The sequence below is a fragment of the Canis lupus genome, chromosome 28, assembly GCF_003254725.2.
Source record: "Canis lupus dingo isolate Sandy chromosome 28, ASM325472v2, whole genome shotgun sequence".
NCBI lineage: Eukaryota > Metazoa > Chordata > Mammalia > Carnivora > Canidae > Canis > Canis lupus.
The window spans coordinates 12746128-12762584 of NC_064270.1; the positions used below are offsets into that span (position 1 = coordinate 12746128).

The 16457-nt window shown below is 36.4% G+C and overlaps 1 protein-coding gene across 5 annotated transcripts in view; it reads left to right on the forward strand.

Annotated features, from left to right (window-relative positions):
* Window positions 1-16457, forward strand: part of CUTC (cutC copper transporter) — a 38475-nt gene that overhangs the window by 1891 nt on the left and 20127 nt on the right. For 4 of the 5 annotated variants that reach the window (XM_035708196.2, XM_025466872.3, XM_025466871.3 and 1 more), the window contains exons 2-6: window positions 1420-1491; window positions 4197-4256; window positions 8521-8730; window positions 9472-9507; window positions 12042-12175. In XM_035708196.2, the coding sequence (XP_035564089.1) occupies window positions 1420-1491; window positions 4197-4256; window positions 8521-8730; window positions 9472-9507; window positions 12042-12175 (512 nt within the window). The remainder of the gene's footprint in view (window positions 1-1419; window positions 1492-4196; window positions 4257-8520; window positions 8731-9471; window positions 9508-12041; window positions 12176-16457) is intronic. The other variant, XM_049103514.1, reaches the window with a different exon arrangement.

The window sequence follows — 16457 nt, forward strand, 5'->3', positions numbered from 1 at the left end:
AGAAAAACGAAAGAAAGAGGAAGGTAAAAGTAATTTCAGATCCTATCACCTAGTAGTTAACTATTATCAGTATGTGGTAATTCTTTCAGGTATTATTGCATGAAGTATACATTTAATATTCTTAATTGTAAAAAAAAAAACACTTATGTGCTTAATTTACAGAAAAGCTCAAAACGTTATTTTCATCATACTTTTAGAGTCAATACATGAATGAAATTTGTGAATTTGTAATTACTCTCAGCCTTTAGTAAATCTTTGTATGACTATTCTGTCCCAAGGTAGACCCTGTGCTTGCTATGGGTGATAATAAAGATTTCTCATAGAAAGAGACCTTACTTAGGAACTTTAGGTCAAATAAAAGTGAACAGACATTATCTACATACATAATAAGAAGAAATAGAAAGTAATTAGTGTTTTAAAAAGAAACAATTAGGGACATCTGGGTGGCTCAGCGGTCTGCCTTTGGCTCAGGGCTGATCTTGGAATGCCAGGATTAAGTCCTGCATCGGGCTCCCTGTGGGGAGCCTGCTTCTCCCTCTGCCTGTGTCTCTGCCTCTTTCTCTGTGTCTTTCATGAATATACAGAATCTTAAAAAAAAAAAAAAAAACTAAAAACTAAAAAAATACTAAAACTAATGTTTTAAAGAAGAACATATAATTTATGAAAAGTTACATGAATTCAAAAGAAGGAGATTCCTACTTTGGGAGAGAGGAGATATGGAAATATGATTTAATGTGAGCCTTGGAAAATTTTACCATTCAAAGATGGAGCTGGCAGGACATTGTGGGTTGAGGAGATGGCATAAGCAAGAGCAGAGATGGGAACTGAGGGGAAACTGGAGGTATATAGAGGAAATAATATATTTATCAGTGATAACTTTGTATACACGGTAGGTACTCTCCACTTTACATGAGTTACTTAGTCTGAAGTGTAGTGAGGACTAAATAATTCCGAGTAGGTGCTAAAGCCTACTCTGTTTTATAGAAAACATAGGCTAAGTAACTTGTCTAGGATCACACAAATAAGTGGTGGGGCGAAGATTTGAAGTCCATCCTTGTTCTTAAACATATAATCTTTATAAAAACATTTAACCATTCTGAAAACATTGAAAAACTTTGAAAAAATCTGACTTAGAATGTGATGATGAAGACTGTGTTTTAGGAAGATTAATTTGGCATTCAGCATATATTTTCCTCAGTATAATTTCTTATACATGTGTCTGTGTACTTATTTCGCAGTTCAGAGACATCAATTTAATAATCAGTATGGTATTTTACTGCATTCATGGTCTCTAGTGTACTTACCTACTTGCCTATTATTGGACATTGGATTTGGGCAGCAAAATGTAAAATAATGGTGGTAGATTGGTTTGGATGGATAGTACCATCATGAAATTGCATTGTTCTCCATGTATTTTAGGAACGGCAAATGGATTTCTCATGGAAGTGTGTGTTGATTCAGTAGAGTCAGCTGTAAATGCAGAAAGAGGAGGTAAGACAAAAGAGAATGAATGACAGTTGGCAGTCCTTTTAAGAGTCTGAAAATGGGGGCACCTGGGTGGCTCAGTCAGTTAAGCATCCAACTCTTGATTTCAGCTCAGGTCATGATCTCAGGGTTGTATGATCAAGCCCCAGGTGGGGGCTCTGTGCTGTGTGTGGAGCCTGCTTGGGATTCTCTCTCTCTCCTTCTCTCCTCATACCCCTCCCCCAACCCTCTCTCCCCCTCTAAAAAAAAAAAGAAGTCTGAAAGGAATCCCATGAACTGATCTTGGGAGCCCTTTTGATCTCTAGGGATCCTAGTGATCTTTTTGAAAGCAGCCAACCAACTGGAAAACATACTGGCAAGTTACCAATCTTTATCATCTTCTAATCTTATTCCTCCAGATCACATTTTGAGTCAAGTGTCCACAATAGTAGTGCTTCCCCACCAACTTCATTTTTTTTTTAATTGAGCTTAGCAAAGACTTCATTTTTTTCAAACTTGATTTAAAGATGATTTAACAGTTTTGCTGCCATTTTCATCATCAAGACTTTTATCTTTTTTTTTAAGATTTTATTTGTTTGAGAGGGAAAGCACAAGTGGGTGGAGAAGCAGAGGGAGAGGGAGAAGCAGGATCCCTGCTGAGGAGCCAGACACAGGGCTCGATCCCAGAACCCTGAGATCATGATTTGAGATGAAAGTAGATACTTAACCGACTGAGCCACCCACATGCTCCCATTATCTTTTTTTTTTAAACATTATTTTTACCTCAAGATTTGTTTTGCATTTTGAACCTGCTTTAATGGGAAGTATAGAAATTCCCATCATCTCAGGATCATATATTTTTTTTAACTTTTTATTTTAGAGAATTTCAAATATATACAAAGTAGAGAAAATAGTATAATGAATCCCCATCACTCAGCATCTACTAGTTTAAGCACGTGGCCATGCTTTCATCTATATCAGGGAATCAGGACACTTTTTCTAAAGAGCCAACATAGTATAGGGGCATCTGGGTGGCTCAGTTGGTTAAGTGTCCAACTCTTGATTTCAGGTCAGGTCATAATCTCAGAGTCATAAGGGAGTCTGCTTGAGATTCTTCCCCTCTCCTCCTTTTGCCCCTCCCCCTGCTCACTTCTGTACTCACTTTCTCTAAATAAATAAATAAATCTTTTAAAAAAAAGAGCAACATAGTATATATTTTCAGCTTTCCTGGCAGCATTTGTTCTTTGTGGAATATTTGTGTTTTTAAAATAATCCTCTGAAAATGTTAAAGCCATTCTTAATTTGGCAATAAAAAGAGTGAAGTGCTAATACATGCTACAACATAGATGAATCCTGAAATTTATTCTAAGTAGAAAAAAACAGTCACAAAATACCACATGCTGTATGATTCCACCTGTATGAAATGTCCACATTAGGCAAATTTTAGAGACAGGAAGTAGTTGCCTAGGGTTGAGGGTCATGGGAGAAGGGAAGGTGACTGCTAAACGGTATGAGGTTTCTTTTTGGGGTACAAGTCTTTTGACTTTAAATGGATGAGTTGTATGGTATGTGAATTATATATCAATAAAGATTTTTATTTTTTAAAAATAAATTTTTTTGATTTATAGGCCATAACAAAAAACAAACAAACCTGTGGCCTTTGGCCTGCAGTGGATTAAGACATTGTCAGCCTGATCCATCCTTTATAAGGTCTTCTTTCATCTTTTCACCTAATAATTTTAGCAGTGCATATTTTAGTGGGGTTTGAAAAATTGTGCTATACTAGGACTAACATTTACTTTTCACTTATTAGCAGTGTGCTTCTTCTAAAAGAACTTTCCTTCATTGACTGTTTGGTTCTATTGAGGTTCAGTTACTATAAGAAAGGCAGGATAAATATTTCCTCCTTTTCCTCTGTTTACTGATTTTGGATAATGAATTTATTCTCTATCCCTCAGTGAATCATTTTATCATTATGAACCTGGATTTAGACATGTTTGATATGTTTTATTACACTATAGTTATTCTTATTAAAGCTCAAAGTATCCCATGTTTGGCTGGTACAAGCTTCTTAAGGCTGGATCCTGAGACTCTTTTGACAGGACCCTGTAATCTGATAGTTAATCTGCTTTCAACATTCTCTTATTCTTGAAATAATAAATTTCAAAATTTATTGACTTAAATTACCTTGTAATTTTATAAAGCTTAGAAAAAGGAAGACTCTTGGAAAAGATTGTTATTATCCATGAAGGGTCAGCTTTCCACTATGGTCAATCCAGACCATACTTATTCTGAGTCATATCCTTCCTTATACATGGAGAGGCAACACTGTTATACAAAATTTCTTGGAAAAGATTATTATCTGTGAAGGGTCAGTGTTACACTATGGTCAATCCAGACCATACTTATTCTGAATCACATCCTTCTTTGTGGGGAGGCAACTCTGCAATACAAAATTTCAAGAGACCTAGCTTAACTTGAATTAATTCTTGACTATCAGTAACACGGTGTGGGTTGCAGAATATAGTTGGGATTAAAAATAGAGTTTTACTCTAGTTTTATAATTTGATTTTCTCTCAGTTTGTAAGATTTTGCTCTATTTGGGAAAAAATGTTAAGTTTACTGTTTCATAAGTATTTATTTTGGACAATCATTTTTGATCAATGCTTCTTAAAATTTTTAATTTTTAAAAGTTTATTTGTTGAGAAATGCTTTTTTTTTTTTTATCATAGGTGCTGGTCGGATTGAATTATGTTCTGGTTTATTGGAAGGAGGAACCACACCCAGCATGGGTAAGTGTTTTTCCTATTTTCTAGTAGGAGTTTATAGAGCCTAGAGACAATGGAAAATATGTTTCACTGAGATCTTTTACTAATGTTACTAATATGTTAACTATTCTGTGGATATTGAATCAGTTAGAAGTGCTTATGGTTACAAACAAACCTGTCTATCAAAGATGAGATCCTTATACATCAAAAAGTTGAGACATAGATAGTTAATGTTGGTTCAGTTGCTCTGCAGTAATATTAACTGGATTAATATTAATATTACTGTAGTAATATTAACAGGATTTTTTCTTTTATATTTTCATCCCAGCACCCTCAGCATATTGTCTTCATTTCTCCCATCCTGGTCTTTGTGCTGTTGTCATACATTTTACTTCAGTATATGGTAAAAATACATACACTCCACACTACATTATTATTTTTGTTTAAAAAGTCAATTAGGGGCTCCTGGGTGGCTCAGTTGGTTGATTTCAACTCAAGTCATGATCTCAGGGTCTTGAGATTGAGCCCCATATAGGGCTCTGCACTCAGTGGGGAGTCTGCTTAATACTCTTTGCCTCGTCCTCTGCCCCCTGCCACTTGTACTCTCTTAAATAAATCTTAACAGAATCTGTTATCTCTTAATAATAGATTAAGAATAATAAGATAGGAATAGATAATAGATTAGAATAATAAGAAAACAGTCATGTATTTACCTACGTGTAGTAAGTATTTCTGGTGTTCTTCATTTCTTTGTGTGGATCTGTATTTCCATCAGATTTCATTTTCCTTCTGTCTGAAGTAATTCTATTAACTTTTTTTTTTTTTTTTGTAGTGCAAGTATGCTGGGGATGAATTCTTTCAGCTTTTGTATGTCTCAAAACATCTTCCCCTATTTACGAAAGCTATTTTTTGCTGGGTTTGGAATTGTAGTTTGACAATTTTTTTCTTCTTTCAGTACTTTAAAGATGTTTTCTCCATTGTCGTCTTGTTGGTGGTATTTCTCAAATGAAATCTGGTATCATCCATACCTTTAGGGTTTTTTGTTTGTTTGTTTGTTTTCCTATGTAATGTCTTTTTTCTGTGGTTGCTTTAAAAGTTTTTTATTCCTGGCTTTGAATGATGTGAAAGCCATATACCTGATTATGATTTTCTTCATGTTTTATAGTTTTATAGATGTATAGTTTTATAGATGTATAGTTTTATAGATGTATAGTTTTCATCACATTTGGAAAAATTTCAACATTCAACATATTACACTCCCTCCTTCAGAGACTTCAGTTATACTTGTTTTAGACTGCTTGAAGTTGTCCTACAATTCACTGCCCCTCCCCTTTTTAAGTGGGTTCCACACCCAGTGTGGAGCCCAATGCAAGGCTTAAACTCAGCATGGTGAGATGGACACTTGAGCTGAGATCAAGAGTCGGATGTTTAACTGACTGAGCCATCTAGGCACCCCCTTTTTATTTTAATCACCTTTTTCTCTGTTTCATTTTGCATGGATCCTATTGATTTGTTTCCAAATGTATTAATCTTTTCTGTACAATGTCTAATCTGCTATTAAACCTGCCTAGTAAATTTTTCATCTCGAACGTTGTCATTTTGATCTTTAGAAGTTTAATTTGAGTCTGTTATATCTCATAGTTTCTGAATTCTTGAAGATTTTAAATAAAGTTATAATAGGTATTTTAATAATTTGGCTGCTAATTTTAATATCTATATCAGGTCTAGGTTGGTTTCATTTGATTGATTAATCACCTAATTATGCATCTTATTTTCCTGCCTGATAATTTTACTGGTTGCCAGACATGAATTTTGCTTTGTTGGGTCCTGAATACGTTTGTATCACTATAAATATTCTCGAACAGTTGGGTTATTTGGAAAGTTTGTTCCTTTTGGGTCTTGCCTTTAAAATTTGTTAAGCAGTCCTGGAATAGTGGTCAGTCTAGAGTTAATTATTTCCCACTATTGAAGCAATACCCTTCTGTGTACTCTACCCATAAATCTTCAACTTTTCCTATCTTCCTTTTGGGAATAGGCATTATTTTTGGCCTGACAGGTGTGAATGACAGGCATTATTTCTTTCTAATTCTTTTCAATGGATTTTTCCCTGGTCTTGCATAGTTTCCTTGCATATGTGCAATCAGTACTGAGCTGAATATTGGATGGAGATTCTCTGTAAATCTCTAAAGTTCTCTTCCTCTCCTTCCTGGTGCTCTTTTCTGAGAACTCTAGTCACTTGGTCTCCCTGGACTCTCAGCTTTGTCTCTTTTTTTTTTTTAATTTTTATTTATTTATGATAGTCACAGAGAGAGAGAGAGAGAGAGAGGCAGAGACATAGGCAGAGGGAGAAGCAGGCTCCATGCACCGGGAGCCCGACGTGGGACTCGATCCCGGGTCTCCAGGATCACGCCCTGGGCAAAAGGCAGGCGCCAAACTGCTGCGCCACCCAGGGATCCCTCAGCTTTGTCTCTTCAACTCAGAATTCTCTGGCCTCCACCTGGGTTCCCTCTTTCTATGCTGCAACCTAGAAAACCCTCAAGGTAGTAATTTGGGTCAATTATAGAGCTTACTTCATTTGTTTCCCATCTTTCAGGCATCATAGGTCTTTGTTACTTGACACGCAATGTCTTATAAACCATCATTTCATATATTTTACATATTCATATGTGGTTTTTGGTTATTGTAGGTGAGAGGGTAAATCAAGTCCCTGTCAAAAGCAGAAGTCCCTGTATGAATTTCTGACTCTTTTATGTTACTCTGAGGTTGATAATAGCACTATGTAGTATAAAAGGTTTATATATGCAATAGTGCTTTGGAATCTTCTCATTAAAGGAAGGCATTCCCTGGCCATTCTGTGAAATTTCTAGAACGTCTCTAAATTTGATTGCAGTCTTTTTTTTGCAACAGCAATCATGATTCATTGCTTGCTATTGGGCATATTGCAATCCTATGCAAAATTTGAGTTCTTTTAGCAGGGAAAAAGAAGTAAATCCATTGTGCTTGTTACAGAACATATACATAGTTACTGATATATGATGCTTTGGCTTATGATTTTTTGAGTTTAAGATGGTTCAAAAGTAATATGCATCAATAGAAGTTGTACTTTGAATTTTGAATTCTGATCTTTTCCTAGGCTAAGCCACTTGTAGTATGGTACTCTCGTGATATTGGAGCCACAGCTCCCAGTCAGCCATGTGATCACAAGAATAAACACTTGCAAACATTCTGTACCCATATAGCCATTCTGTTTTTCACTTTAAGTATTGTATTCAATAAATTATATGGGATATTCAATACTGTATTATTTTTTAAAATATTTTATTTATTTATTCATGAGAGAGAGAGAGAGAGAGGCAGAGACATAGGCGGAGGGAGAAATAGGCTCTATCCAGAAAGCCCGATGTGGGACTCGATCCAGGAACTCCGGGATCACGCCCTGAGTGAAAGGCAGAAGCTCAACCGCTGAGCCACCCAGGTGTCCCTCAACACCGTATTATAATATAGGATTCCCATTGGATGATTTTGCCCAACTATAGGCTAATGTAAGTGTTCTGAGCGTGTTTATGGAGGCCAGGCTAAGCTGTAATGTTCAATAGGTTGGGTATATTAAAGGCATTTTGGCTTAGGATTTTTTCAGCTTAAGATGGGTTTATTGAGATGTAACTACAGTGTAAATCATGGAAGATCTGTACTATTGAGAGTTCCTGAGCTAGCAATGAATTGTGTCGTTTAGGTATTTTTATTCCCAGATCTCTACATAAAATCACAAATAAATATAACTTTGCTCTCTTTTACATAACTTTCAAAAACAGGTTTTGATAAATTTCTTTGTTCATTAAAGAGACATAAACTTTAGACTTATGTAAACATCTCTATAGTAGGTTCTAACTAGAACTATAATCAATCAGAGGAAAAATCGGATCTTACGGAATACACTGGCAGAATATTGAGCCTGCTAGTTATTACACTTTCAAATGTCATATCCAGTAAAAGGATTTTACTTTAGTCAACTGACAAGTGCTTTTAAAAAATGCAGTAAAATCCTTTTGTTTTCTAAATTGCTCTTTTTTACCCTTGATTCTATTACTTAATTTCTATTACATGCACTTTTTTTATTAATGTTGTCATTCCTTCAGATCCACCTTTCTCTGATTTCCTCAGTCATTGCTTCCTTTTCTTGTAGGCATAATATACAAGAGCAAATGTAAAAGGCCAATAAATTTTATTAACTTCCTTGAGCTGTTAGTTCACATTTGAATTTCAATTAGTCTGTTCTCTTTTCTTTTAGGTGTCCTTCAAGTAGTGAAGCAGTGTGTTCAGATCCCAGTTTTTGTGATGATTCGGCCACGTGGAGGTGACTTTTTATATTCAGATCGCGAAGTTGAGGTGATGAAGGCTGACATTCGTCTTGCCAAGCTTTATGGTGCTGATGGTTTGGTATTTGGAGCATTGACTGAAGATGGGAACATTGACAAAGAGTTGTGCATGTCCCTTGTGGGTAAGAATTTGTACCTGAGACCAAAAAGCCTCTGCGATGATTGCATTTAATACTCCTGATGTTGAAACTAACATAACATTGTGTGTCACCCCAAATTAAAAAAAAAGAAAAACTCAAATTTTTCTGAAAACTGGCTTTTCAGTAACATCTGCAGGCACTTCTGCTAACCTATTTTAAGCAGTAGTTATCTAGATATTTGGGGCAGAGGGCATATGTATTCTAGTCCTACTGACTTCTAAGTTGATATAGATCAAGTTCAGCTACTGTTCCTGGAAGGTTTTAAGGGAAGTTTACCTTGATTCCTTTAATCACTACACCAAAAACTTCAAAAGCTATTGCAGTTGGTGAGGATGGGGAGATCTGGAGATGGCAGACACATACTACTTCTATTAGTAGGCCAGAGTATTTTCTTGAAGATTCTCAGAGGGGTAAAAGTAATAGATGTAAAAAAAAAAAAAAAAAAAAGTAATAGATGTAATGCTGCCTTTATAGTAACCAGATAGCATAATTTTTATTTGGTCTAGCTAAGGAGTGAATGATCTTTTTTTTGGTATGAAAGTCAGAGATTACTGGGTACATAGGAATTCTGAAATTGGAAGGCTACCATTTTATTATTTTAGTTCATTGTCCTTACTTCTTAGGAGAGAAAAGTATAAAAAAGGCTCTTCTAACATGGAAAAATCTATGTGTAGTAGTCAGTGATGATCTCTTCATTTATATTATTTGGCTTTCTTTTTATAGCTATATGCCGTCCTCTACCAGTCACTTTCCACCGAGGTGAGTCATTTCCATTTTAAAAGTTCTATTGAACGGTGTCAGTTTTCTTATTTCACCAAATGCCATAACCTTTTTATGGAACACAATACTAGAGTGTTACAGTGATACCAGTTGGTTTCTTTACATTGACCTCAGGACTGTTATAAATTTGGAGATGCACAATTTGAAGCTTAGTTGTGAAAAGTACTGGTGGTGGTAGTGGGATATAATACTATTATATCTAAGAGTGAGAGAATAGGAATTGCTTACATGTGTATATACTTATCACAGCATTCCAAGCAAGAATTCTGAGATTCACTTTTTTCAAAGATTATTTTTAAGTAATCTCTACACCCAATGTGGGGCTTGAACTCACAACCCCAAGATCAAGAGTCACATGCTTTCCAGCAGAACCAGTCAAGCACCTGCTGAGATTCATTTTTATTAGATTACCTTAGATCCTGTGTAATCCCCAAAAGAATATACCACTGTGACCAGTGAAATGAAACGTACTGCCTGGCTTAAGCCAGACAAGACCAGTTAGGAGCTAGTGGTGCGACCAGCATTCCCAGATGAATATAAAATTCATGAGCAGAGATGGAGGTGGATATCTACATAAGAATTGGTTGCTATTGAGAAGGAGGAAAGAAGGAATAGACGGTGGATAGTAAATGAAGAAATATCCACTGTCATACACAAAACTACGTTATTGATAGTTTGTCTACATCAGAATGATTTCTAAAAAGTATCTGATAATTTTATGTAAACAATACCTCTTATCTATAAATCAGGTAGTTATAATTTCTGTACACTTTTGTCAAATCTTAGTAAAATGTGGGAACAAGTGTCAATTTTGCCTGAAGAAGGCACTCTGTTATACATGAAAAGAAAGAAGTCTTAAGTCTTTTTTGTTTTTTTTACTGATGATATATGCTTAAGAAATTGTTGAATGTGTCCTTTTGAATAAGCATTCAAAGATTAGGATAAGAGCGGGCACCAGTATTTGCATCTATTTATAGAAATTAGAGATAAAACATTTGTTATTCTTGTTTCTTTTTCAAACGAATACCACCAGAAAACTGTTTTCTTGGCTCACTGATTAGCAATGCTTCTCATAAACTAGTAATAACTAAAGGATGTTAGAGTGTTTAAAATTCAGCACCTTGAGACTGACCAAAAATTTTTTTTAATATGAAAAGTAATTTAAATTAGTAAACATTTATCTGAAAAATATATAGTTTAAACTTTGGCATGCTAAATAATTTAAAAAGTAAACATGTCATATAGAATGTATTTTTCTCTGTTCTTTAAGAAAATCATTCAAATTTCTTTTCCTTCAATATATTTAACAAAAATATTTTCATATTTTCCAAATTTTGCATTGTTGTGGGTTCCATATTTTTTTCACTCATGTATTTAATGAGATAGTATGATAATTTAATCACTGGTGAGGCACTGTTACAAAAAAGGAAAAGCCTCCATGGTACATTTAGCTGTCTGCATACACTAAAGGGTAAAGTAAAGGAGTCAAGTGCCTAATCCACCATAGATTAGAACTTCCAAATGATGTAGCAGTGCTCAGAACCAAAGCAGAAGTAGTTTTTCGAGGTTCCTACTGCCACTTTCCTCTCTAAGGGGGAGAAAAGTCTCTTGGAAAATAGAATGGAACTGTAAGTTTAGATAGTCTGTTGTCCTTATACTATGAGCCTTAAGTATTTGAAGTAAATGGAATAGCAGAAAGTATTAGTCAATAATAATGTGAGTCAAGGCCATTTTTAAAGATTTATTTATTCATTTATTCATTAATTCATTCGTGAGAGACACAGAGAGAGACACAAAGACACAGGTAGAGGGAGAAGCAGGCTCCCCAAAGGGAGTCCAATGCGGGACTCAATCCCAGGACCCCAGGATCATGACCTGAGCCAAAGGCTGACACTTAACCACTGAGCCACCCAGTTGCCCCTAGGTTGTTTTTAGAACTGGTGACTATACTGTTTGTCTGAAGTCCAGTTTGTCTAGTTTGTCTGAAACTTTAGAGCAGAGTTTTCCAAAATCGAGTTACTTGGCCTATCATATTTACAGTTTACCATATTGGAGTGCTACCTGTGTAAGTTTATTTAATAATTTTCTTTAAATAAAACCTTAAGTGAGTTTATTTTTTTAAGAGAGCTTATTTTAAAGAGAAATTTTTATAAATCATGAAAAATAGAAATGTTTCACTTCTAATCTGTGTTTAAGTAAATCTATTCAAATGAGTACCATCTAAAATGTTTATGCATGTCACTGTGGTATGCTAGTAAACTTGTTCTTGGACTAAAAGAGCTCTGATATATAGTATTTGTTGATTTCTGTGGTTTAACTTCTCCCACCTTGACTGATTTCAAGCTGTCAATAGATTAACAATGATGCTTGCAAAACTCCTGAATATTTAACAGTTGGCTTTGGCTTGCCAGTATGAGCTAGGTCCAGCACACCACTGTGTGTATACTACATTTTAGAAAGCACTGTTTTAGAGAATATCTGTTCAAAATTCAAATACATTTTATTCATTTCAGCCTTTGACATGGTTCATGATCCAATGGCAGCTCTAGAGACCCTTTTAACCTTGGGATTTGAACGAGTATTGACCAGTGGCTGTGACAGTTCAGCACTAGAAGGGCTGCCCTTAATAAAGCGACTCATAGATCAGGTATACATAATTTCTTTCCTTTCTTCCTAACTCTGTTGTGGTTGCTCCTGATACTCTGTTGTTCAGCTAGGTTATGAAACTAAATATTACTGATTTAGTGGTTACTCTCTACAGAAAAGCAAGCAGGTTGTAATATGTATATATATTTCTTTCACATGAATGTTTCTAGTTTTTTAAAGATTTATTTATTTATTTTAGAGAGAGAGAGCAGGGGAGGGGGGAGAGGGAGAGAGAGTCTTAAGCAGACTCTGCGCTCAGCCCAGAGCCCAACACAAGCTTGATCTCAAGACCCTGAGACAGAACCTGAGCCGAATGTTTAACCTACTGCACCACCCAGGTGCCTCTCTTTCACATGAGTGTTTTTAGTAGTTAAGGCTCTTGAGGTCAAATTATAGACATTGCTTAAGGATTTACTCTAACTTGGATAACCATAGCAAATTTTACCTTTTCTCAGCCATCAGTATTTCATGGTTTTAAGCCATGTCATCTCACTGTCAGCCTGTGTATAGTCAGGGGATCCCATATAAAATTTGAAATAATTATCAGTTGGAAGTGAATTCTAAAACAAAATTATATTTTTCTTCATATCTCCTTATCTATCAAGATAGGAGAAAATATATTTTTTCTCTCTCTCTTTTTTTAAAAGATTTTATTTATTTATTCATGAGAGAGGCAGATACATAGGGAGAGGGAGAAACAGGCTCCATGCAGGAAGCCCAATGTGGGACTCGATCCCAGGACTCCGAAATCATGCCCTGAGCCAAAGGCAGACACCCAGGCATTCCTATAATTTTCTCTTGTATGAATTTCCATGATGAGTTAGCATCATTTGTAGATCAGTCAAAAAATGACTTTGTGGTTTGACTGTTTTTCTGACACCAGTCCAGAGCCATTCTAAATTAGTGAGTGTGGACCTTGAGACAAGAGAATTCTGCTTTAAGACTCAGACACTTATTTGCTGGGTAGTGTTGAATAGATGACTAAGCTTCTATTTCCTTATATGTGCAATTGAGATAAGTTTAAACTTTCTCTATAGGGTTCTGATAATTGCTAGGGATAAGATATGTAAGAGCCTTAGCATCATGTGTGATGTATAATAGATCTTACTACAAGTTAGTTTCTATTATTATTATTACTACTGCTATTACTGATGTTTTTTAGTGTTCCTGTGTTGAAATCTGATTATGTTCACTTTCCTATAGTGGTGAAAATAATTTTCAGAAATTTCATCTAAGGATTGATGTGAGTTTTCTAGCCTAGAACCTACTGATTTTACAAATATTTATTAAGTATATATTAACTGCAGGGCATTTGTACTATGGTAGTGACCACAGTGTGTGTGTGTGTGTGTGTGTATGTAGTCAATGCTCTTCCAGTTTGGTGCACAATTGGCACTTTTAATAGAACAGGCATTTCTAACAGAGTGCTATAATAAAAGGAAGATACTAAGTGGCACCTGGCTGGCCTAGATGGTAGAGCATATGACTCTTGATCCCTGGGTTGTGAGTTCAAGTCCCACATTGGGGGATAGAGTTTACTTAATTAAAAAAAAAAAAAATTAGGGCTTTTTCACAACGGGTTTGCCGCCAGAACGCAGGTGTCGTGAAAACCACCGCTAAACCTAAACCAAAATGGGAAAGGAGAAGACTCACATCAACATCGTCGTCATTGGACACGTAGATTCGGGCAAGTCTACCACTACTGGCCATCTGATCTACAAATGTGGTGGGATCGACAAAAGAACTATCGAAAAATTTGAGAAGGAGGCTGCTGAGATGGGAAAAGGCTCCTTCAAGTATGCCTGGGTCTTGGATAAACTGAAAGCTGAACCTGAACGTGGTATCACCATTGATATCTCCCTGTGGAAATTCGAGACCAGCAAGTATTATGTGACCATCATTGATGCCCCAGGACACAGAGACTTTATCAAAAACATGATTACAGGCACATCTCAGGCTGACTGTGCTGTCCTGATTGTTGCTGCTGGTGTTGGTGATTTTGAAGCAGGTATCTCCAAGAATGGGCAGACCCATGAGCATGCCCTTCTGGCTTACACACTGGGTATAAAACAACTAATTGTTGGTGTTAACAAAATGGATTCCACTGAACCACCCTACAGCCAGAAGAGATACGAGGAAATCGTTAAGGAAGTCAGCACCTACATTAAGAAAATTGGCTACAACCCTGACACAGTAGCATTTGTGCCAATTTCTGGTTGGAATGGTGACAACATGCTGGAGCCAAGTGCTAACATGCCTTGGTTCAAGGGATAGAAAGTCACCCGTAAAGATGGGAATGCCAGTGGAACCACACTGCTTGAAGCCCTGGATTGCATTCTGCCACCAACTCGTCCAACTGATAAGCCCTTGTGTCTGCCTCTCCAAGACGTCTACAAAATTGGTGGTATTGGTACTGTCCCAGTGGGTCGAGTGGAGACTGGTGTTCTTAAGCCTGGTATGGTGGTCACCTTTGCTCCAGTCAATGTTACAACTGAAGTAAAGTCTGTTGAAATGTACCATGAAGCTTTGAGTGAGGCTCTTCCTGGGGACAATGTGGGCTTCAATGTCAAGAACGTATCTGTCAAAGATGTTCGTCGTGGCAACATGGCTGGTGACAGCAAAAATGACCCACCAATGGAAGCAGCTGGCTTCACAGCTCAGGTGATTATCCTGAACCATCCAGGCCAAATCAGTGCTGGATATGCACCTGTGCTGGATTGTCACACAGCTCACATTGCTTGCAAGTTTGCTGAGCTGAAGGAAAAGATAGATCGTTGTTCTGGAAAGAAGCTGGAAGATGGTCCCAAGTTCTTGAAATCTGGGGATGCTGCCATTGTTGATATGGTTCCTGGCATACCTATGTGTGTTGAGAGCTTCTCTGACTATCCTCCTCTGGGCCATTTTGCTGTTCGTGACATGAGACAGACCGTTGCTGTGGGTGTCATCAAAGCAGTGGACAAGAAGGCAGCTGGAGCTGGCAAAGTCACCAAGTCTGCCCAGAAAGCTCAGAAGGCTAAATGAATATTATCCCCAATACCTGCCACCCCAGTCTTAATCAGTGGTGGAAGAACGGTCTCAGAACTGTTTGTGGCAATTGGCCATTTAAGTTTAATAGTAAAAGACTGGTTAATGATAACAATGCATCGTAAAACCTTCAGAAGGAAAGGAGAATGTTTTGTGGACCATTTGGTTTTTTTTTTTGTTTTTTGTTTTTTTTTGTGCGTGTGTGGCAGTTTTAAGTTATTAGTTTTTAAAATCAGTACTTTTTAATGGAAACAACTTGACCAAAAATCTGTCACAGAATTTTGAGACCCATTAAAACAAAAGTTTAATGAGAAAAAAAAAATTAAGTACTAAAGGGGCACATTTGAGAGGAACTAACGCTAGATGTAAGCACGGGGTTCTAGTTAGCTCCCCAGAAGAAGAGACATCACACGCACTGCAGTGTCTTACTCATTTGAGTGATAATTAAGTAGGTGAATGCTTCATGCAGAAAAAATAGTATACAAAAAGGCCTGGAAACAAAAGTAATCATAACTTGCCAAGATATTGAAGAAACCAGAATGCTGAATGTAAAGAGAAAAATGCTGTCCAAAGCCTTGAAAATTGTTGAAGAGTTTGTATTTTATCCTTGGGGCAGTGGGGAAGTCTGAAGGGTTTTAAAATAGAAGAGTTGATGAATCAGGTTTTCATTTTAAAATTGTTAGTCACTATGGAGGAGAGAATAAGGTAGATATAATTGCCATAGTCATGTCTTAGATTTCATAATCACTGTTGTTGCTTATGTGATCTGTAGTTTGTTTAATCATTGGTTGGCAGGAAGCACTAGGTTAAATATTCTCATACATTAACTTCTTTTTTATAAAATAAAAATTGTATTTAGGGTGTACATGGTATTTTGACATTAACATACACAGTGAGATGGTTACAGTCAGGCTAATTAATATATCCATCTCCTCAGCTAGTCACTATTTGGGGAATGTGTGGGAGGGGGAAGATGAGAGCATCTGAAATATTATTCTCTTAGCAAATTTTCAGTATTCAGTGCAGTATAGTCATGTTGTATTTTAGATCTGTAGTTTTATTCATCCTGCATAATTGCAACTTTGTATCTTTTGACTAATATCTACCCATATACCCCACCTCCTCACCCTTGATACCAGTGTTTTATTCTCTGTTTCTATGTATTTGACTTTTTAGATTCCACATGTGAGATCATGCTAACTTTATTTTTTGAAGTAATTACCTAGCAGTGTAATACACTGGATAAAGCATAGGTTTTG